The sequence below is a fragment of the Moschus berezovskii genome, chromosome 7 (genome assembly GCF_049115385.1).
Source record: "Moschus berezovskii isolate FMDL1 chromosome 7, NW_MosBer_1.0, whole genome shotgun sequence".
NCBI lineage: Eukaryota > Metazoa > Chordata > Mammalia > Artiodactyla > Moschidae > Moschus > Moschus berezovskii.
The window spans coordinates 59,962,405-59,986,332 of NC_142466.1; the positions used below are offsets into that span (position 1 = coordinate 59,962,405).

At 43.9% G+C, this 23,928-nt stretch overlaps 1 protein-coding gene across 6 annotated transcripts in view; it reads right to left on the minus strand.

Moving 5' to 3' along the window:
- Nucleotides 1–23,928, minus strand: part of PRUNE2 (prune homolog 2 with BCH domain) — a 308,955-nt gene that overhangs the window by 75,930 nt on the left and 209,097 nt on the right. For all 6 annotated transcript variants that reach the window (XM_055426912.2, XM_055426909.2, XM_055426908.2 and 3 more), the window contains 2 exons: nucleotides 14,718–21,288; nucleotides 13,642–14,389 (listed from right to left, as the gene is read on the minus strand). In XM_055426912.2, the coding sequence (XP_055282887.2) occupies nucleotides 13,642–14,389; nucleotides 14,718–21,288 (7,319 nt within the window). The remainder of the gene's footprint in view (nucleotides 1–13,641; nucleotides 14,390–14,717; nucleotides 21,289–23,928) is intronic.

Consider the following 23,928-nt stretch of genomic DNA (forward strand, 5'->3'; position numbering starts at 1 on the left):
TTCTAGATTGAGAGTAGGGCTGGCACGAAGTCACCAAACTGGAAGAGTGTGATGTGAAGGACTGAGGGCTGATGAAGGGAGTGGTCTTGGTGATCAGAGATGTAAGCAGTAACTGGGCGAGTTATTAATGCACGCATGTGGCATCTATAAAAAATGGTACAGATGAACCTAGTTCCAGAGCAGGAACAGAGATACAGACATAGAGAACGAATGAATGAGCATATAGATAAGGGGGGAAGTGGAGGGTGGGACGATTGGAAGGGTAGGTTTGACATAAATACACTACTATGTGTAAGACAGATAGCTAGTAGAAACTTGCTACAAAGCACAGGGAGCTCAGCTCAGTGCTCTGTGATGACCTAGGTGGATGGGATGGAGGTCTGAGAGACGGGATGTATGTATACATATAGCTGATTCACTTTGTTGTACAGATGAAATTATCATAGCATTGTAAAGCAATTATATTCCAATTAAAAAAAAAACAGGATAAAGAAACTGTGTGTGATCCTCTGAAATATGGTAAGGTACATAGTTCTCAGCTGCTGCTGCTGCTGAGTCACTTCAGTAGTGTCCGACTCTGTGTGACCCCATAGATGGAAGCCCACCAGGCTCCCCCGTCCCTGGGATTCTCCAGGCAAGAACACTGGAGTGGGTTGCCATTTCCTTCTCCAATGTGTCAAAGTGAAAAGTAAGTGAAGTCGCTCAGTCATGTCTGACTTGAAGCGACCCCATGGACTGCAGCCTACCAGGCTCCTCCGTCCATGGGATTTTCTAGGCAAGAGTACTGGAGTGGCTTGCCATTGCCTTCTCTGGAGTTCTCAGCTGGCTGGGTTTAATCCAGGGTATGGCTTGGAACAAATAAAGGACCATATGCATCACATATTTTTCACTCAATCTAACATAAATTCTAATTCTCAGTTGATCAACATTTCAGATAGGTTAAGTAAGTGAATTAAAAATTTTACCCCCTGGAAGCTGAACAGCCACAAGTAAATCAATGAGGTTAAAACACCCTCACATAATGTATAAAAATAAACTCAAAATGGCCTAAAGTCTTAAATATAAAACACGACACCATAAAACTCCTAGAACACAAGCAAAACATTCTCTGACATAAATCATACTAATGTTTTCTTAGATCAGTCTCCCAAGGCAATAGAAATGAAAGCAAAATAAAAAAAAGAAACTTAAGCTTATATGCTTTTGCACAGCAATAGAAACCATGAACAAAATGAAAGACAACCTATGGACTGAAAGAAAATATTTACAAATGGTGTTCCCAACAAGGGCTTAATTTCCAAAATGTACAAACAGTTCATACAACTCAAAAACAAAAAAAATAAACAAATCAATCTAAAAATGAGCAAAAGACCTAAATAGACCCTTCTCCAAAGAAGACATACAGATGGTCAATAAGCACATGAAAAGACTCTCATCATTGCTAATTACTAGAGAAATGCAAATCAACACTACAATGAAGTACCACCTCCCACCAGTCAGAATGGCCATCATTAAAAAGTCTGCAAATATCAAGCTCTAGAGAGGATGTAAGGGAAAGGGAACCCTCCTACACTGTTGGTGGGAGTGTGAACTGGTACAGCCATCATGGAAAACAGTGCAAAGATTCCTCAAAAAAAACAAAAATAGGGTTGCCATATGATCCAGCAATCCTACTCCTGGGCATACTCTGGACAAAACTATAACTTGTAAAGATACATGCACCTCTATGTTAGTAGCAGTGCTATTCACAGTAGCCAAGACACGGAAACAATCTAAATGTCCATCGATGGATGGATAAAGATGTGATACGTATATATAACGAAGTACTACTCAGCCATGAAAAAACAATGAAATAATGCCATGTACAGCAACACGGATGGACCTAGAGACTATCATATTAAGTGAAGTCAGAAACAGAAAGACAAATATGGCATGTTATCACGTATATATACAGTTTAAATTTGACACAAATGAACTTATCTATGAAACAGAAACAGACTCATGAATATAGAGAACAGACTGGTTGTTGCCAAGGGGGAGAGAGGGTAGGATTGGGACGTAGGAGGTGTAGGAGGGATGGATTGGGAGTTGGGGATTAGCAGATGCAAACTCTTATGTATAGAATGGATAAACAACAAGGTCCTATGTAACACAGGGAATTGTATTCAATATCCCATGATAAACCATAATAGAAAATATAAAAAAGAATGTATATACATGTATAACTGAATCACTCTGCTATACAGTAGTTAACATAACACTGTAAATCAACCCTGTAAATCAACTATATTTCAATAAAAATAAATTTCAAAACTAAAAAAAAAAAACACTCCCAGTCATTACCTAGAACCAAACTCTCTTATGACAACAATTTTAAAAAGCCACATCCTTTAACCAACATTTAAAATGAAGGGAAGGTAACATTCTAATTTCCTCCATTGATATAGCCTGGATTTCTACAAAGGGTGACCTAATCCTAGAGTGACTTTTTGACACCCTTTTTTCTTAAAGGAACTCTCATAAGTTTCTTGAAAACAAATCCTCCAATGCACTGGAGGCACACCAAACTGATCCTGTACGTTTATATAACTCAGCCCACTTTTCAGAACTTAAGCTTCCATCACTCTCCAATTAAGCCAGTTGTGCTGCCGAGCTTCTCTTTGCTTCTTCGGGTCCACTTTCCAACATGTTCCACCTTGCTTTTCTCCCTGGGAGGCCCCCTCCCTTCATTCTCTAAATTCCACTTGGTTTTGATTCATGAGGGCCGCTGGAGGGAGATCAGAGGAGGAAGGAAGGAATGAGGCTTCCTTCCTTCCAGAATGCCTCAGGCTGACCATGCCCTGCTCCTTGTAGGATGGCCCTTTCTACCCAAAGTTCTCATTCTGGGTCTGGGACTCACCACTTCCCCTCACCCCTGAGGCCTAGGAATAACAACAGCTGTTCTGTTACTATTCCTGGGTTACCCCACGATTCCTTGTGAGTTCCTCAAAAGTTGCCGCTGTATTTGTAAATACTCCCTTTATTAAATATTTCTTCAATTATCTTTATTCAAATGTATCATCTCTTTCCTGCTGAGTCCCTGATACACTAGTACATCTTGCTTTCCAAAGACATGACTTCTTGTCTTCCCCAAAGCCATCAATTATCATGGAGGTCTTTTTTTCTGACCTCAGGTTTGGCTTTTTGTCCATTTCAGCCAGAGAAGTACCTTGGATCCTTGGATTTTTCCTCAAGTTAGAAGCCAACACAGCACAAAAGGGCTCCTCTGTGGGTGTCTCTCCCACGAGACGGCTGGGTCGGATCACCTCATCTTAGAGCTTGTGGCTTTCTCTCACTATAAAATTCCTCACCACAAAATACCACATCTGGGACTTACCTGGTGGTCCAGTGGCTAAGACTCCTCGCCCCTAATGCAGGGGGTCCAAGTTCGATCCCTGGTCAGGGAATTAGATCCTACCTGCCAGCTACTAAGAGTTATTAGCATGCCACAACTAAAGATCCTGTGTTCCACAACTAAGATCCAGTGCAGCCAAATAAATAGAATATTAAAAAATATATATACATCTGTAAAGATATACATATTTACACCAAGGGGTCTGATTCGCTCGCCTCCCTCTGGCCTCCAGCCACTGGAGTTGGTGTCATACCTCACAGATGAGAAGCAGCTCACTGACATGGCAGTAGCCATGATGGATTTGCTGAGGCAGGAAATCAGTGCTCAAGTGTGAAAATAGCTCAGTAACTGGTCACATGGGACAACAGGAGAATAGGAATAAATACATCAACCTATAGAAATTCAAAAAAAGTTACTCTGTCTCATTTGACAAGCACTAGAAGGGAGAAGACTTAAGTTCAAGTCTCAACTTTACCATTTTCTCATTTCTGGATGACATTAAACAGCTCACTTATTGAATCAGTATTTTTGTCTATGAAATTGGGATAATAAAACTTGCCGTGTCTATTGCAAATGGAAATTGGACGGACTAAAGAAAATATATTTGTCTATCTGCCAGCACTTATTGGAAGTCTACTCTGGGAAGGGCTGGCCAGAAGTACAGTGGTGGCTGGGGGCAGGAGTGGAATGGAGGTGGGGGAGACACCAAAATAACTTAAAAAAAAAAAAAGAGAGCGAGACTAAGGCCTGAATGAAGTGCCAACTTAAAGGACTTTAATGACACTTAATTATCACCACCAGGTCACCAAATATAACTCACCAAATGATAAAATATAATTACAAAAATACATGAACGGAGTCAGTGCCAAGTTTGGTCTTCCAGGTTTGGTTCAGGGCAAAACCAGAAAACAGTGAATAAACAAGGGAACACTGTAGTTTACAGAGTATCAATTTACCTTGGAGAAAGGGCAAATGTTTAGAACTGGGATAGAGCCCATTCAAACAGCAAGACCTAGAGAGGAGGCAGTATGGGCTCAAAGAGCCTGATTCTCCTGAAAGCCCAAACAGATCATTAACCAGCCTTGAGAGAAAGAGTGGATGGATTATTCCTTTTCCCATTTTTCATTTTCAACATTGACACAGTGTAAGACCCAATGTACTAACTTCTCAACCAGAAGTCATAGACAGATAAAGTTTATTTCAGAAGGTCTCATGAAAAAATGTAAAAAAATCTTCTAACGGTGTCATTTAAAAGGAGAAAGACAAATTCTTTCCCATGCTCTTGTTAGACAGGGAAAAAAGGGCCCCAAATCACTAGTTTAAAAACAAAAAAGAAAGCACAGAGATCACCGTAAGAAGCAGGTCATGGGGAATATGAAATATATTGTATTTACTTATTATTATTGTATTATTATTATATTATTATATTATATTATTGTATTATTATTGTATTGTTGTATTATTACTTATTATTATTGTATTTACTTATGTACTTTCTTATTTTAAAAGTTGCTCAGTTGTGTCTGACTCTTTGCGACCCCATGGACTATACAGTCCATGGAATTCTTCAGGCCAGAACACTGGAATAGGTTGCCTTTCCCTTCACCAGGGGATCTTCCCAACCCAGGGATCAAACCAGGTCTCCCACATTGCAGGCAGATTCTTTATCAGCTGAGCCACAAGACAAGCCAAAGAATATTGAAGTGGGTGGCCGATCCCTTCTCCAGTGGATCTTCCTGACCCAGGAATCAAACCGGGGTCTCCTGCATTGCAGGCCAATTCTTTACCAACTGAGCTATCAGGGAAGTCCTTTTCTTATTTTCAGTTCAGTTCAGTCGCTCAGTCGTGTCCGACTCTTTGCGACCCCATGAACCACAGCACGCCAGGCCTCCCTGTCCATCACCAATTCTCGGAGTTCACTCAAAGTCATGTCCATCTTAGGGAGTATCAAATAACTCACCTCGCAGGACTAGGAGACAATGGGATTGACAAACATACTACTATATCAGTTCAGTTCAGTTCAGTCACTCAGTTGTGTCCACCTCTTTGCGACTCCATGAATCATAGCACACCAGGCCTCCCTATCCATCACCAACTCCCGGAGTTCACTCAAACTCATGTCCATCAAGTCGGTGATGCCATCCAGCCATCTCATCCTCTGTTGTCCCCTTCTCCTCCCGCCCCCAATCCCTCCCAGCATCAGAGTCTTTTCCAGTGAGTCAACTCATCGCATGAGGTGGCCAAAGTATTGGAATTTCAGCTTTAGCATCAGTTCTTCCAATGAACACCCAGGATTGATCTCCTTTAGAATGGACTGGTTGTATCTCCGTGCAGTCCAAGGGACTCTCAAGAGTCTTCTCCAGCACCACAGTTCAAAAGCATCAATTCTTTGGTGATCAGCTTTCTTCACAGTCCAACTCTCACATCCATACATGACCACTGGAAAAACCATAGCCTTGACTAGACGGACCTTATAATAAGAACCTACTATATAACAGAGGGATCTCTACTCAATATTATATATGGGGAAAAGAATCTAAAACATGAATACATGCATAATTGATTCACTTTGCTATACACCTGAAACTAACTTTAACACTGTAAATCAACTATACCCCAAACTGAAAGATACAGCTCCACAAATACAAGGATTTGGTTACTTCTAAACACTCTGTTTGGGCTTCCCTGGTGGCTCAGAGGTTAAAGCGTCTGCCTCCAATGCGGGAGACGCGGGTTCGATCCCTGGGTCGGGAAGATCCCCTGGAGAAGGAAACGGTAACCCACTCCAGTATTCTTGCCTGGAGAATCCCATGGACGGAGAAGCCTGGTAGGCTACAGTCCACAGGGTCGCAAAGAGTTGGACACGACTGAGCGACGGAACGGAATGGAAACACTCTGTTATTTCAGCTATTTCAAATCTTGAAAGATGATGTTGTGAAAGTGCTGCACTCAATATGCCAGCAAATTTGGAAAACTCAGCAGTGGCCACAGGACTGGAAAAGGTCAGTCTTCATTCCAATCCCAAAGAAAGGCAATGCTAAAGAATGCTCAAACTACTGCACAATTGCACTCATCTCACATGCTAGTAAAGTCATGCTCAAAATTCGCCAAGCCAGGCTTCAGGAAAATATGAACCGTGAACTCCCAGATGTTCAAGCAGGTTTTAGAAAAGGCAGAGGCACCAGAGATCAAATTCCCAACATCCGCTGGATCATGGAGAAAGCAAGAGAGTTCCAGAAGAGCATCTATTTCTGCTTCATTGACTATGCCAAAGCCTTTGACTGTGTGGATCATAATAACAATAAACTGTGGAAAATTCTGAAAGAGATGGGAATACCAGACCACCTGACCTGCCTCTTGAGAAACCTGCATGCAGGTCAGGAAGCAACAGTCAGAACTGGACATGGAACAACAGACTGGTTCCAAATAGGAAAAGGAGTATATCAAGGTTGTATATTGTCACCCTGCTTATTTAACTTCTATGCAGAGTACATCATGAGGAACACTGGGCTGGAAGAAGCACAAGCTGGAATCAAGATTGCTGGGAGAAATATCAATAACCTCAGATATGCAGATGACACCACCCTTATGGCAGAAAGTGAAGAGGAACTAAAAAGCCTCTTGATGAAAGTGAAACAGGAGAGTGAAAACGTTGGCTTGAAGCTCAACATTCAGAAAACTAAGGTCATGGCATCTGGTCCCATCACTTCATGCAAAATAGATGGGGAAACAGTGGAAACAGTGTCAGACTTTATTTTTTTGGGCTCCAAAATCACTGCGGATGCTGATTTCAGCCATGAAATTAAAAGATGCTTACTCCTTGGAAGGAAAGTTATGATCAACCTAGACAGTATATTAAAAAGCAGAGACATTACTTTGCCAACCAAGGTCCGTCTAGTCAAGGCTATGGTTTTTCCAGTGGTCATGTATGGATGTGAGAGTTGGACTGTGAAGAAAGCTGATCGCTGAAGAATTGATGCTTTTGAACTGTGGTGCTGGAGAAGACTCTTGAGAGTCCCTTGGACTGCAAGGAGATCCAACCAGTCCATCCTAAAGGAGAGCAGTCCTGGGTGTTCATTGGAAGGACAGACGCTAAAGCTGAAACTCGAATACTTTGGCCACCTCATGCGACGAGTTGACTCACTGGAAAAAACTCTGATGCTGGGAGGGATTGGGGGCGGGAGGAGAAGGGGATGACAGAGAATGAGATGGCTGGATGGCATCACTGACTCGATGGACATGAGTTTGAGTGAACTCCAGGAGTTGGTGATGGACAGGGAGGCCTGGCGTGCTGTGATTCATGGGGTCGCAAAGAGTCGGACACGACTGAGTGACTGAACTGAACTGAAACACTCTGTTTCAAATGGATGCATGACAACAGCTCCCCCTCTTTCCATCCGTCTTCCCGCTTCCTCACCCACTGCCCTCTGCTGCATTAACCTACAAAAGATCAGCAAGTATTACCAGCTTTCCTAGTCTTCTTGAAAATTACTTCCTTTTATCATCCCACACAGCTATATCCTTGCCCCACACCTATAGAAAACCAACACAGTTGTATAGCAATCATCCCATTTTTACATAATGCCGATGGTGAATTTACAAATGTTCCATCCTCTCTTAGTTCCATGCTTTTAGTATATAGTTCCTGAATATAACCTCTGATAATGCTAGGTGGCAAGTTGGACAGGCTACTGGTGCCCAGTTGTTTGGTCAAACACCAGTCCAGATGTTGCTGTGAAGATATTTTTTAGATATGATCAACACTGAAGTCAGCAGACTTTGAGTAAGGGAGATTACTCTCTGGAATGGGGGTGGGGGTGGGCCTCATCTAATCAGTTGAAGGCCTTAAGAGCAAAGTCTGACGTTCCTGAAAAGAGAGGAACGCTCTTCAGATCTACCACAAAGAGACTCTGCCTACGTTTCCAACCTGCTGCCCTGCAGAATTCTGACTCAAGACTGCAACAACTCTTGTCTGTTTCTAACCTGTTAGCCTGACCTGCAGAATTCAGACTTGTCAGCTTCTAAACAGTATGAACCAATTCCAATTCCTTAAGACAATTTCCCCTCCCTCCCTCCCATCTCCCTCTCTCATACATATATATTGCTCCTATAGGTTCTGTTTCTCTGGAGAACACTAATACCATTTACCCTTTCTTCACATGGCATTCTTGTAACCACACCTTCCTTAAAATAAACATATACACGGTTTTTCGCTTTAAGAAAAGCCTGTGTGCCGCAGATTACTCTGAAGATGTTCTCTGTGGCCACACAGGAAACATCAGGCATATGCCTCACTCTCAGGGGAACTGGTGTGAAATCCTGGGTGGGTCTACAGCTGGAAGATGACCAAGCTGTTGGTAAACGCCTCTGGGAAGATGAATCCTGGGAAGCAGAACATAATGGTGAAGATATCAAGGGAAACTTTTATTTCCCAGCACTCACAATAAGTTTTGTTAACAAGAGACAGTAGGTGGGGTATGATGAGAAAACGTATCTTTCCAATGCTCCCTCAGATTCTGAAAATATGGTTTACTGCTCTCCAAACAGTGTGGGAGCTCAGAGAGGGTGTGGCTGGGTGATGTGAGGGCAAGAAGTCAGTTTGCAGTTAGTATGTCACCTTACATATACTATTCAGTTCAGTTCAGTCGCTCAGTCGTGTCCGACTCTCCGCGACCCCATGAATCACAGAACGCCAGGCCTCCCTGTCCATCACCAACTCCCGGAGCTCACTCAAAGTCATGTCCAGAGAGTCGGTGATGCCATCCAGCCATCTCATTCTCGGTCGTCCCCTTCTTATTAGCCTACTTTTATTTCTGAAGATCAGGTTTTAATATATTTTTTTCTAGATAGTCTTTGAAGAAGGCAATGGCAACCCACTCCAGTACTCTTGCCTGGAAAATCCCATGGATGGAGAAGCCTGGTAGGCTTCAGTCCATGGGGTCGCTGAGTTGGACACGACTGAGTGACTTCACTTTCACTTTTCACTTTCACGTATTGGAGAAGGAAATGGCAACCCACTCCAGTGTTCTTGCCTGGAGAATCCCAGGGACGGGGGAGCCTCGTGGGCTGCTGTCTATGGGGTCGCACAGAGTCGGACACGACTGATGCGACTTAGCAGCAACAGCAGCAGACAGTCTTGGTTTTGGCCTATGATTAGATGGTGCATCAGACGTCTCCAGGTTTTTGGTGTGAAATATATGGCTATCTTCTCATTGCTTCTGTGATCGCCTTCCAGTCTCCAGATTTCCTTTATGCTACTCTCCCCCAGTTAACTCAGTAGCTTCTCACCCACTTCTTCACCCTTCCAGACTATGACCTTCCTTTAATGCCTGTCTCAAATTGACCTCAACATGACTTCTGTAGGTCTTTTGCATTTTGCTTCCATGGGCCCCTTCTCTTACTAAAACAAAACAAAACCCTAAAACTTTGTTTCACATATGCATTGGTATAAAGAAATATAATCCACACCAGAATATAAATCACATAGGAATACAATCACTTTTTCTTTTGATTTGAAAAGAAAATTAAAAACTTCTCATGGGCCTTTTAAAGTATGGGTCCTGGGCACCCTGCCTCCCGATGTAGCTGGATAATAAGCCATCCTTGTTCCTCCTCCATAGAAGTATTCTACACAATTAACACACATATATATATGAAGTCTAAAAAATAGTACTGATGAACCTGGAGATGCAGACGTAGAGAAAAGACTTGTGGACCCAGTGGGGGAAGGAGAGGGTGGTGCCCACAGAGAGAGTAGTACTGACATACATACACTGCTGCTGCTGCTAAGTTGCTTCAGTCGTGTCTGACTCTGTGAGACCCCATAGACGGCAGCTCACCAGGCTCCCCCATCCCTGGGATTCTCCAGGCAAGAACACTGGAGTGGGTTGCCATTCCCTTCTCCTCCAATGCATGAAAGTGAAAAGTGAAAGTGAAATCGCTCAGTCGTGTCCGACTCTTAGCAACCCCGCGGACTGCAGCCCACCAGGCTCCTCCGTCCATGGGATTTTCCAGGAAAGAGTACTGGAGTGGGGTGCCATTGTGTAAAACAGCCGGCTAGTGGGAAGCAGCTGTGCAGCACAGGGAGCTCAGCTCTGTGCTCTGCGATGACCTAGACAGACGGGATGGGTTGAGGGGGCTGGGAGGGAGGCTCAAGTGGGAGGGGGTATATGGACACATATAACTGATTCATGTTGTATCAACAACACTGTAAATAAATTATCCTCCAATTAAAAAAAAATAGTGTCTACACAAATACCTCATAATTTACTAGCATTAACACATACTCCAGACATAAAGAGGCTCTTTCAAATCCTTGCTTCTTCACTTTTTAACTATAAACCAGAGAAGCGATTCAAACTTCCTAAACATCAGTTTCCTCCCTTGTGTAATCCTTACCTCATGCAGTTGCCATGGTAACATGTGACTGCATATACAATGCTTAGAACCTAGTCCAGGGCAAATATCCATAACTGGTAGCTATTTATATTTAAACAGACATTGGCCATCAACTATCTTGATTTAAATATCACACTATTATCTACCTTTTCATTTATGTTGAACTCTTTTATCAAATAACTCCTAGAGGGATGGGACTAAGTTTCAGACCATCAGTTCTCAAACTACTGTGCATCAGAATGCCCTGGAGGAGGTATTGAAACAGATGAGTGAAGTTCTGATTGAGAAGGTATGGGGTAGAGCAAGTAATATACTTTCCTAGCAAGTACTAGATGATGCTGAGGCCTGCTGGTTTTAGGGCCCCATTTAGAAAACCACTGTTTTAGATAATTCTGCATCCTTCCAAAATCCAGCACAGAGAAAAGATTTCAAATACTTCAGAGTAAATTTAGGTAAAAGGGGAAACAAATGCCAGTGGGAAAACCTGTCCCCTTCCCCACTTGTGAGAAAATTTTCATTCCTGCAGGGGCTGAGCAGAAAGAGATGAGCAAAGAAATCTCATTAAAGGGGGGAAGTGGCACCATTGAACACTATCATCTGCTGAATTTCAGTGGCATGTGCAAAATGCAGACAAGAAGCCAAACAATAGCTTAGCCAACTCAAGGCTGCCTGTGTTCTGAGCTCAATCTATAACAATGCCAGCAGGGCCGCTGGGATCCATCTGCTACTCTCTTTCTGATAACGGATCTTAGGTCTCTCTGGAAGGAAACAGCTTGACAGGAAGAAAGAAAGATAAGGCCAACTGAAAATGTCTGGATTTATGAAGCTGCACTGAACAGGGCACAGCTTTTAATTCTTGATAGCACTTTGCTAACCTTCAATATTCCTCCACTGTTCTTTCTGATTTCTCTGTTTCTTTCATGGAGAAAAATGAATGTCAAAGTTCTATGGACACTTTCTACTTATACACAAAATAAAGTTGCAGGACTCAGATTTGAAAGAAGACTTGAGATCTTCCAGCCCAACCCACCAATTTTACGAATGAGGAAATTAAATCTAGGGTTAATTAAAACACGTAAGTGGCAGTGGTAGAGCCAGGCTGAAATCCAGCTGCCTTGACATGCAGTGGGCATATAGGTGTATAAAGTCCTTTATGCTCCTAAAATAAGTAGAAAGATACCTAAATGTCAATCAGCAGAGGAATGGATAAAGGAGATGTGGTACACACAGACAATGGACTATTACTCAGCTATTAAAGAATAATGCCATTTGCAGCAACATGGATGGACCTAGAGATTATCATATGAAGTGAGGTAAGTCAGAAAAGACAAATATCATATAGCATCACTTATATGTGAAATCTAAAAATAAATTATATAAATGAACTTATTTACAAAATAGAAACCGACTCACAGACTTCAATAACAAACTTATGGCTACCAAAGGGGAAATGCTATGGGGGAAGAAATGAGAAGTTTGGGATTAACATAAACATGAGCAACCCACCAGGCTCCCCCATCCCTGGGATTCTCCAGGCAAGAACATTGGAGTGGGTTGCCATTTCCTTCTCCAATGCATGAAAGTGAAAAGTGAAAGTGAAATTGCTCAGTCGTATCTGACTCTTAGTGACCCCATGGACTGCAGCCTACCAGGCTCCTCCGTCCCTGGGATTTTCCAGGCAAGAGTACTGGAGTCGGGTGCCATTGCCTTCTCCGCATATACACGCTACTGTATATAAAAATAGATAATCAACAAGGACTAATGTATAGCACAGGAAACTACCCAATATTCTGTAGTGACCTATATGGGAAAAGGATCATTTTGCTGTACAACTGAAATGAACATAACACTGTAAGTGAACTGTACTCCATTATAAGCTAAAAACAAAACTTAAAAAAAATGAGTAAGAAAAAGGTACTTTTTTCTTCACTACTTTAAGGAGGAAACATGTAACTTAAGATACTTTTCACAACATGTCCTTTTGTCCCTGGAAGCAGGGGTGCTTTATCAGATCAAGTGAAGGGAAATGAACCACCCTAAACAGTTTTAGCAGGGCCTGGAAACTTGAGGGCAAGAACGATGTCAACTCGCTACCCAGAAACTTGGCCAGAGCAGATTCTCAAAATCCAAATGGCAAATGAATGAATGAATTACTGGTTTGATGGTTATTTGCTAATTTTCAGTCAATTAAGGAATGCATGTTTCACATTAAGATTTTAAGCCTGCTATGGAGTCTCCTCATTCCCTAAGTTAGATACTCATATAACAGCAGAATCACCTTTTCAGTATGACAAGCAGTGTGTCTGCTGGAAAACACAGGTTTTGGAGGTGGAAAACTTTGAATCTCAGAGTGCCCACTCTGGTTACTTAATTCTCGGCAAGTTATAGAAACTTCCTAAGCCCCAAGTCCCCACCCTCCACCAGTATGTATAAAAATTAAAACCTACCAGTTGAGGATTGTTGTAAGAATTAAGTAAGATAATGTGTTCAAACTGCCTTGCACTATGAATAAATGTGTATCCGTTCCCCTCCAGTACCAATTAACTGTTTAAAGGTAAAATAGGTATTGAGTAGATGAAGGAGGTTAGGTAAGTTAGATGAAGTCAGAAAGGCAAGTGTAAGACTCTGGATGGAAACTAAAGGGCCTTTTTGGCTGAAAATGTACACAAATCCTCATTATCATTATGGTTATCTAGCAGCAGCAGCTGCTTTCACTGATATTATGCTTTGCAATACATGTAAGCAAAGCTCCTATCATCTAGATAGTCTTCGTACTCCATAGTCCCTCACTGGTTCCCCAGTCTCTAACAAAATAGTTTCCAGGAAAAAAAATGTAGTTTTTTGCTTACCCGTTTGGTCTTGGGTTCCTTGTTCTGGGCTCAAGAAACTCTGTCTCCTCCTCCATTTCCATTTCAGGGATTATGTTTTGTGGTGAAAGCATTTCCCATTCATTGTCATGGGTGACAGGCTGCAACATAACTGCATCAGGGCCAGCTCTGCCTCGGCTCTTGCTCCTCCGTGATTGGCTGCCCAGATCAGAGGCTTCCCCTAGTGCTAAAGATTCTAGAGGCTTCATTTCTTCCAGAATCTGTATTTGGGGGCTCTGGCCCAAGCTGTGATCAGAGGCTGGCTCCACAGCCTCACCAGACCATCCGGGTCCTGAGTCCATGGTCTCCGATGTTGGATCACTAACCTCACTACGGCCCAAGACCATCCAACTCTGGTCTTGCCCAGGGCTTTCAAAAGATGATCTCTTATCATCTTTGGAAGACATTCTCTCTGTCGATAGATGATTTCTTTCATTTAAGGAAGCTAGTTGACATGTGTCTGGGGAGCTGGCTAACCGCGTTTCAGGCAGCCCTTTTTCTTTGGAATCCAGCTCTTCTAATTCTGATGTGATTTCTCTAGCTTCACAGGCCTCTGGCTCTGACAGTGAATTTTCTTCATGGTTTACAAGTATGTAATCCATGTGCAATGCATGACGATCTTCTTTCTTCTCAGTGTACCTTTCCTCCCCATGTTCTGATTTTACCTGCTCCGGCTCTTCGGTAGGAATTATTTTTTCTTCTTCCAACTCTAATAGTCCCTCACTGGCACCTAGAAGTGAAAATGAAGGTGAGAAAGAGAGAACAAGGCTTCATTAACACATTATGTGACTTGTGATCTTTGCAAATGATCTATATAAAGACAGAGAGTTTAAAAACTACTTTTATTTTGTAGAGCTGTTTAATTTCCATGCCCTCTCAAGGATCGTTATTATATAAGCAGTAGATATTACTGCAGTAAGTCAAAACTTGGTTAAGCATGCATTGCAAATGTAGTCAGTTCCTCCATACCAACATTGGTAGGAAGAGTGCATTTTACAAATGCATTAATTGAATGAAAGCAGCAATTTCTTGAGCGTGGAGGAATGAAAGCTTCTTACCACTTGGAGGTCCTATGTCTCCACCTGCTGGTGAATCTGAATGATCTGTTTCTACTTCCCAGTCAATGTGTGATGGAGACAACTCAGGGTTGGCATCAATTCCAACAGGCAAAGGAGCTGACTCAGGGTCTTCGTGAATATGCAGCTCAACTGGCTGGCCTTCGGGCTGTCTGTCTGTGGTCTCAGCATGGCTTTCCTGGTTTCTTTCATCAGGAAGGGCAGAAAGCAGTATCTCTGCTGCTTCGCTTCCCAGAGACTCATCCTCTGGAGTCCCAGCTTCCTCTGTGGTTTTGATGCCAGGAGTAGATTCCGTGAGATAGGACAAATCAAAGGGAGGCGTGTAAGGTGCCAACTCGTGTTTCAGGGCATCTTCCTCCAAGGGAGGGTCACCACCATAGACAAAGTGTTCAGGCTCTTTCCTTAAGTCTTCATCAATATTTTGGCCCATGACATCATACTCAAAGTCACCCCACGAGGCTTCAGATGAACAGATATCTTGCTTCCCTGTCTCCCCATCAAATGGCGTTTCAGGAATGCCTTCTGATAACGTCAACTTACTCATGTCATCTATTGTTCCTGTGGATGTGTTGAGACCCGAGGCATCGCTGAAACTGTGGTCGAAGGTAGCTTCAGTGACGTCCAGACAATTGTCTGAGGCTAGCAAAGCATCAGGAACCGTGGCAGGATTCCCAGTAACAAAGGGCTGCTCATGGTCCAACAAGTCCCCTGCATCTGTCTGCCTCTGAGGAAGAAAGTCTGCTGATATCGAAGACCTGCTGTCGTCCACAGTCGGCTCTTGGTAAGTTACACAAATACCAGTTCCCACGTTTTCAATCATTGAGATTGTTCTGTCAACAGGTTCCAAAATTGGTGCCATATCTGGGTTGGCTCCTTGTTCTGATGCTTTTAAGCCTGGATCATTTTCACCATTAATTTCAGAAGGTTCAGGAAAACACTCATGAGAGGAAGGCTGAGATGAGTCATTTGTGTTTGTCTGCTCGCTGACTGGAGGCAGTGGAATGACATTTTCAGAGGACAGTTCTGAAGTATAAGGGACAAATTCCTGCCCAGGCTCCTGTATGGGTTCTTCATCTATCTCTGGCTCAGTGAGATATAACTCACTGGCTTCCCTTTCAGGTTCCAGCCCAGCATCGATGTGCTGCTTAGTCTCTGGCTTTACTTCATAATCATGACAAACATCAGGGCTGTTGGAAGCCTGGGGATTGCTGTCGTGGTCACAGTGAGTCAGTATATCAGGATTCTCACCATCTGTCTTCACATTGACGGGCTGTTTCACACCGACCCACAAGTCAGGCGAAGCTGAGGCCAGGTGCCCACCCTCTTGGAAGTTGCCGTGTAAAATATCTGGAACAAACGTGCCCTGGGGGCCCTCAGTAGGGGTAGAGTCACTCCATTCAGAGCCTGACTTGTTCATCAACCGGGTGGAAGAACTGACAGCAGGGAAATCTTCAGAGGTGATGTTGGAACTTGTCATTTCGCTTGGGTGTGATTTTTCTTCTTGCCACCAATTTGTCTCTTGACACTCAGTTGTTGCTACACCAGATACAATGCATCCATTTTCATCTGTGTAAGTACAAGACGAGTCTGGCTGGTCCCAGGCAGACAGCACTGAATTCTGACACTGTTCTTGGGTAGGTACTTCAGAGGAGAGTTCGTCACCAGCAGAAGACACGAAGGTTTGTTCTCTGGAATCTGTGTCTTTAATTTGGTCCAATATTACAAGTTGGCTAAGCTGATCAGCTTCCGGGTCTGGCTGCCTTGGTTGAATGTTCCAAAGTTGCTCGTGGGCATTCTCCCCATTATGATCTAGAAAGGGTGACTGATGATTATCATTGAAAGGACTGGTACCATGTAGTGCCAGGGATTCAGTATCACCCTGAATGGGCACTCCCCAAGGACCCATGTTTTCGCACACTTGGGAATTCATTTCTAGCACAGCACTTGAGTTAGATAATTCCCCTTCAAATGCACTCTCGATTGGTCGCCCTTCCTGTAGGGAGGCCCTCCACCACTCTGTGCTCTCAGGTGAGAAGTCAGACATTTCCAATTTAGAGTAATTTTCATTATTTGGTTCAGCTTTGGGAGATATTTGCCATATGACGTCTCCTGTCCTCCCTGTTTCTGGAGAAGACCTTGTCTCTTTATCCACTGCTGTCACCTGTAATTCAGTCTCCCTTACTGGTGAGAAATTCCAGTGATCAGGGCTGCTTTGTTGATCATCACAGGACGGATTTGACTTCTCATTCTCTGCTTGCTCTGGACTGCCTCTATAGACAGAACATTGCTCAGATTCAGTATTTGCTGTGGCCAAGGACTTATTAGATTTATTCAATGAACCCCAAGCTCTGAGTTCACTTGCAGCCACTTGACAAGTATCCAAATGGATCTCTTTCTCCACTGACTCTTCATAGCCTTCACCATCATCATCAGAACCTGAGCTTGTTGAAATGAAGCTGGTGTCCTCTGGCTGTACAGTTTCAGGAAGATCACGTTCATTTTTCTCCTGATGGCTGATCACTAGATTTCTTTCCTGATATGCATCTGAATATTCAGAATATCTACCTGTTTCTGGGCTGGATAAAGAAGAAAAGGAATCACCATCTATTGAGTCACCCCAAAACTCTAAAAATTTAGGAACCTTGTGATCTAAGCTCCTTTCAAACCTGTCCATTCTGTTTTTCTCCAAACCCCGCATTTCAGCAACTACTTCTACATGACCATCAGTAGTCATTAGTTCAGATTCTTGGTGATTCTGTGTACTCCAATCATTTTGATTTTCCTTCTGATGCCCAAAATTGTGTCCTTGGTCCCAGGAAGGCAGTGCAGCCGAAGAATCATTTATGTCAGGACTGGATGCACTTGAAAGTGTATACTCACTAGAAATACTATCTCTGTCATCATTTCCTGATAAACTGGCTCTTGGAGGGCTGTTTTCAGTATTCTTAACTTCGAGATTCATAGTTATCTCAGAACTTGTGCCACTGACCAGCACATCACTGTCTTTAGGGCCATCCCAAGAGTCAAGGCCTTGGGGACATTCATCAGGTGGTTCTTGGTTAATTTTCTCTGGCTCCAGAATGTCACATTCTTCAGATTTCTCCACATCCACTTTAGGTAGAGAGACACTTTTTGTGGAATTCAGCCTACCTGGAATTTCAGTAGTTTCACTTGAATCTCTTCTGGGGCTTATGAGGTGCTCTTCACAGGTCTCTCTTGCAGGCAAGTGATCTTCAGACACCTCTGTTTGCACATCACAGGGGTCTGGAGTGTAAGACCCCTTCTCCTGCTCTAATATTTCCTGGGGTTCCTTGGTCTGAGAACTGGAAGTCACTGAAAAATTTCTGATTTTGCCTGGTTCATTGGAGATTTCTTGATGATCAGATGGGGATGGGCATTCCTGGCTACCTTGCCCTTTTCCAGAAGCTTCCAAGGCTCCATCCATCAGCTCATCACTACAGTGCTCCCTATCAGCAGCTCCGTGAAATTCCTTCTCACTTTCCTTTTGTCCATAGCTAGGACCCTTCCAGGGATCTGAGAATGCAAAATGCTCTGGATTCTCAAGTCTGGTCACCAAATATGCCGTATCACTTGGCAGGGCTCCTCTGCATGTGTCCTGCTTGTCAGGATCGATTGTTTCAGACTCACTGGCTCCAGAGGCTTCCAGCACGTCTGCAATGTGACTATCCTGAATTTTTTCTAATGAGCTGGTTGTTTCAGGAGGTGACTTGCTCTGTTCTGTATCTGCAGCATACGATGGGCTAGGTAACATTAATGATGACATGGCATTATCTCTCATGACAGAATCCCAAATACTATTTGCAATCAGCTGCCCACTTTTCTCATTCATCACGTGGTATTCATCAGGAGCCACATCCAGGCTGTGCTCAGAAGAGGCAGGGAGTTCCCAGTCTGCCTGATTTGCCTCCTGATACTCCACGCCCCAGGGTTCTACCTGTCTCACTGAAAATCGGGTTTCAGGTTCACTACCTTCCGCAATGTACCCTTGTGCCTGACCTTCACCAGTGATGGCCACACCCGCACTGCAGTCATCCCAGTCCAAGTCATTGTCCATATCCGAGATGGTTGCCGTAGACTGAGTGTCCTCCAGAATCACTCTGTTCCACGTGTCGAGGTTGTCAGGGGCTGCCTGCCGGGCGTCAGCACTGCTGTGCAGAAGTGTGAGCTGTCGGTTCGTCTCGTTGTACAGCTGCATCATGCTGGGGTCGTCATAACTGGACTGGCTGCTTTCCCCCACGTCATCCTCCAGGGAGACATTCTGATCGTCCGTGGGCTCTACCTGGAGTAAATGTTTATCTGGGCTGTGAGTGGCATTTATTTCTGAGCCACCATCTGCCTGAGAGGAAGCCCACATTTCCAGGTTCCCAGGACCTGAACTAATTCGATTTCTTGGCGGCTGCTGCGGGGACTGAGGAGGCACATCAGCGCCCCCTGCAGTACAGTTAGCATCTTGTGACTCAAAACCCTCTTCTTTAGTGAGTGGCTTGTCTTTGGTTTCTTTCTCCTCTCTGGCCAGCGTTGGTGAAGTGTAAGAGTCAGAAGTGGAGTAGTTGGTGTCTAAGGGGGAGGGCACTGAGTCTTCCCCTACGTTGGATGCACTGTAGTCAGAACATTTATAGGATAAGAAGGAATCCTCCCAAGGTGCTGGGACATCTGAACCTCCTTCCTTGTTACTCTCCTCGAAAAGATTCCAAGAATCTACATTTTTGTACACCTTGCCCCTAATTGTTGGGTCACCCACACTGTTCTGATGATCCTTTGCTGGCTTAGAACTATTCCACGGATGATCCAGATCAGATGTGGGATTTCCGGATATGAGAATATCATCCCTGGGGTCATGGTTCTTCTTGCCCCAGATTTCTGGAACGGGTTCATTATTTGCCTCACTGGGTGAACTGTCCACGAGGTCTTCTGAAGGGAAAGCAATCCCGCTTTTGGCCATGGCCCACTCGTTTGGGTCTCTCACAGAAGGTGTCTCGCTGCTAGTTGGGTGCAGATTCCAAGTATTTTTCAAAGCTCTGGCATCACCTTCTTCACCAAATGCACTCCAGACTGGGAATGACGCTGCAGCAGCTGGTTCCTCATCATCTGTGGGGTTTCCCCACGGCTCAGGCATGGCTGTGGGAGAGCGGTCAGAACGCCACAGGGCAGCAAAGTCTTCTATCAGGTGGTTTGTTCCGTGAGGAGAAACATTCAGCAATCGTGATTTCTCAGGGGGCATGTCCTGAAACTGAAAGTTTTTCTCATCTGAGTCTTGAATACTCTTGTTGCCCAGCCCAGGCTGACCAAATTCTGACTCCCAGGAACTTGACTTTGGGAAGTCGAGATTCTTGGGTTGAAATATAGAGTCTGAGGCTCTCCTATCTGCTGGGCTTGGCTTATGATCTTTCCAGGACTCAGGGCTCTGGAAGACAGATTCCTGCTTGCTGGAACTCCATGTATCTGCGATATTTTTAGAGTCGATTTCCAAACCATCCCACCAGCTGCTACATCGCGCCCGGGTTAGAGGTGGCCCTGGGTGACCTGTGTTGACTGTCTTGGGCGTCGCGTCTTCTGAATAGAGCAGAGTTGGTTCTTCAGTGGATGGTGAGCTTTCCACAAAGCTATTCATAGGTGTTGGTGGGATCCTCTTTCCAACAGTTTTTAGACTTTCTGGAGAAGGAGATTCATCTTGCATAAAACCTGTCAGGCTCAAATTTCTTTCAGAATTATCCCCGGGACTTTCTTGTCTCTGGACAAACTCCTCATCAAATTCCACGAGGCTCTCTTTGCCAGCCCCCAACAAGAGAGAACTGGATGAATAATTAGGCATGTCCATCCCCCTCCTGTCAAGTTCTTTAGACCCCATGGTGAGCTGTCCTTCTGAGGAATCGCTGTTGGGGAAGAAGTCATCTGTTGGGGAGTAGTCTGCAGAATGTGAGGATGGTTGGGACTGCCCAGAAACCTGGGGTGCTGGGTCAAAGTTGAAAAGGTCGAATGATTCACCGTGTTCTCCAGAGCGGGCATGCTCCTCCGCTACTGCTCCTTCGGGGATGGGACTGTAGGAGTCAAACCCTGGGAGGAGGCTGTGGTGAGGCCCTGCCCCTTCTCCCACAGGGCTGTCATCACTGAGGAACACGGAGCTCTCCTTGGATGAGCGGCTGCTCCTGATAGTGGCCAGCCCACTGTCTGGGCTCACCAGGTCTGCATTGACATCCACCTGGGCCTGGTTAGAATCGCCGAGATCGGGAGGGTTTTCCATGAAATTCACGGAGCTGGGCTGTGGCTCTACATCAGAACCGTACAACTCCATAATCCCCGAAGATCCCTGGGAGAGCGGGGCACTGCCTGCCACCGCTTCTGTGGAGGATGTCCGGCTGTTGGAGGCCATCTCAGGACACCTCCTGTTGATGACTTCCTTGACAAGGAGAACCACCTGGTCACAAGTCACCGAAGGGTTCTCCTGCTGGTACACCAGGATCTCATCACAGCCACACTCAAAGGGCTCCAGCTCCAGGCAAGGGTTCTGGCACTCTTCCAGTTCACAGCAGATCTGTCGGGGAGGAACAGGGATTTGTGTGAGCACTCAGGTTCTCTTTGCCCTTTGCAATTTGTCTTTCTTAATTTTTTGTAATGTAAAATTAATCTGTGTTCATCTGTCTAGAAAAAAGACAGAACTGAGAATTGTAGAATGAAAAACATGCCAAATTCCACTTAATTTACCACTACATTCTCTAATCCAACCAAACTGGCTTTTTGTTGAACCCCAAATCTAGCTGCTCAGTTTTGCTGGCTCTAAAAAGTTATAGGTAAAGAGAGATAAAACTATTTAAATCCTTTCCTCAGTGTAACTTAATGCCATCACCCAACAGGAGCAAAATTCAGCTTTGCAAAAGGCAGAGATAATGCTGCTCCTGCTGCTGCTGCTGCTAAGTCACTTCAGTCGTGTCCGACTCTGTGCAACCCCACAGACAGAAGCCCACCAGGCTTCCCCGTCCCTGGGATTCTCCAGGCAAGAACACTGGAGTGGGCTGCCATTTCCTTCTCCAATGTGTGAGATAATGCTAGTTGTAGACAAAACTGGGGGGAAAATATTGGACTAGGGCAAATGGTGCAGAAGGAAGACTCGTGTTTGTCACAGGCAGCTGAGACCTGCTTTAAAGTAAAGGAGAAAGTAGAAAGAGGAAGCAGTTTCCAGGGGCAGCTTTCTCAACAGCAGTCAGGCTCCAGCCATCTCTTCCTGCCCCCGGAAGTGCTGACACTGAGCCCAGAATAGACAGAGCTTCTGTGGAAAGTAGGGAGATGTGAGGCTAAAATTGTGCTGTAGCTCTATGTCTTCCTGGGAAATGCTGAGGACATTTTGCACACTGGGCCTTTGAAATGGCCCCAGAGGATTAGTGGAGGTAACAACAACAAAAACAGTTATAAATACAAAGCTCACCTAGACAATAATAATTAAATTCATTGACTGCTTTCATATGCTAGGCACAGTTCTAAGGATTTTATGTGCAATATCTCCTTTAATTCTCACAATAATTCTACAAGGTATAAAAGTTACAAAAAATTATTTTTTATTTATTTTTGACTGTACTGGGTTTCCACTGCTGCTCGGACTTTTCTCTAGTTGCAGCAACTGAGGGTATTCTTCATTGAGGTGTGTGGGCTTCTCATTGAGGTAGCCTCTCTTGTTACAAAGCAGGGGCTCTAGGGCATGTGGCTCCCAGACTCAAGCCCAATAGTTATGGCACATAGGCTCAGTTACTCTGCAGCATGTGAAATCTTCCTGAATCAGGGATCGGACCTGGGTGTCTTGCACTGGCAGGTGTATACTTCACCACTGAGCCACCAGGGAAACCCCCCAGTAGCCCTCCTGTTATCCCCATTTTTCCAGTGAGGAAACAGAGACACAGAAAGTTTAAATAATTTGACCAATAACACACAGCTGTCAATGGATGGAGTCACATTTTTGAACTCAGGCAACTGAGCTATAGAGGCTGACCCTTAACCGACTGTGACCACATGGTCAAAGAAGGATTCCTCTAGAGCAGTTCTGACTTTGTGTTGCTTAACATCTCCAGGAGATTTCTCTCTCTTTTTTTTTTAAATATTTAATAAATGGTACAAAGCACAATGCCAAAAACATTAACAGTTAAAATTTCACCAAATGAAAAAATACTACAGAATACACAGTTGCAAAAAGCTACATTAAGTTATTTTACAACTGCCTCAGGCTGCAAAAAGAAAAAAACCCTAATGCCATACCTAAGTTATCCCTCTCTCAAAGTAATGCCATTTATGTTATAAACCATGAGCACCCCATCAAAAGATGGGAACTGCTTTTGTTAATTCATATATATATATATATATATATATATATATGACTGTATCACTTTGCTATACACCTGAAACAGACACAACACTGTAAATAAAATATAGTACAATATAAAATAAAAATAAGTAACAGACCTTTGGGGCTTTATACCAAGTTAGAGTTCCTATCAGAGGGATAACAGCACCACAGCTGTACTGAATCCACATGAAGGAGGTACACGAATGACTGGATTACAAGAGTTACAGGAATGAGAGCTGCTCACTTCCCAGAAACTACAGCTCACAGAAAACCAACAAAGGCACGAGATACAGACCATTCACTTATGAAGGTGTAAAACTCAAGGAAGTCCACATTATTCCTACAACATGTTGAAAGTGCTTCAGAATTCACACAATACTAATTTTCTTTTGGTTCTAGTTAAATTATATATACCAGTTTATAACAAATGGTAAAATCTGTAACTTTGTTCAAAGTTTTAAAAGATTACTTAATAATGGTTTCTTGTATTTCTATGCCATCTTTATAGTTCTGGTTTCTCATTTCTTAATTAATAAATTCAGCGTGCAGCTTCTATCCCAGGCTGATTTATACACTTCCAGAAGGAACGGCCTCTTGAATCCACAGAGTGTTGAGGTGGGGAGCACCCAACCACGTCAGATTCGTTTCACATATGATAATATACATGTTTCAATGGCATTCTCCCAAATCATCCCACCCTCGCCCTCTCCCACAGAGTCCAAAAGACTGCTCCACACATCCGATGTCTCTTAAGTGATAGATGGGGAGGGCTGGTGAGGAAAGACAGGGTGGAGTCAACTCAAGGGCTTCTAATCCCTTCATTTATCTTCTACTTCTGTCTGT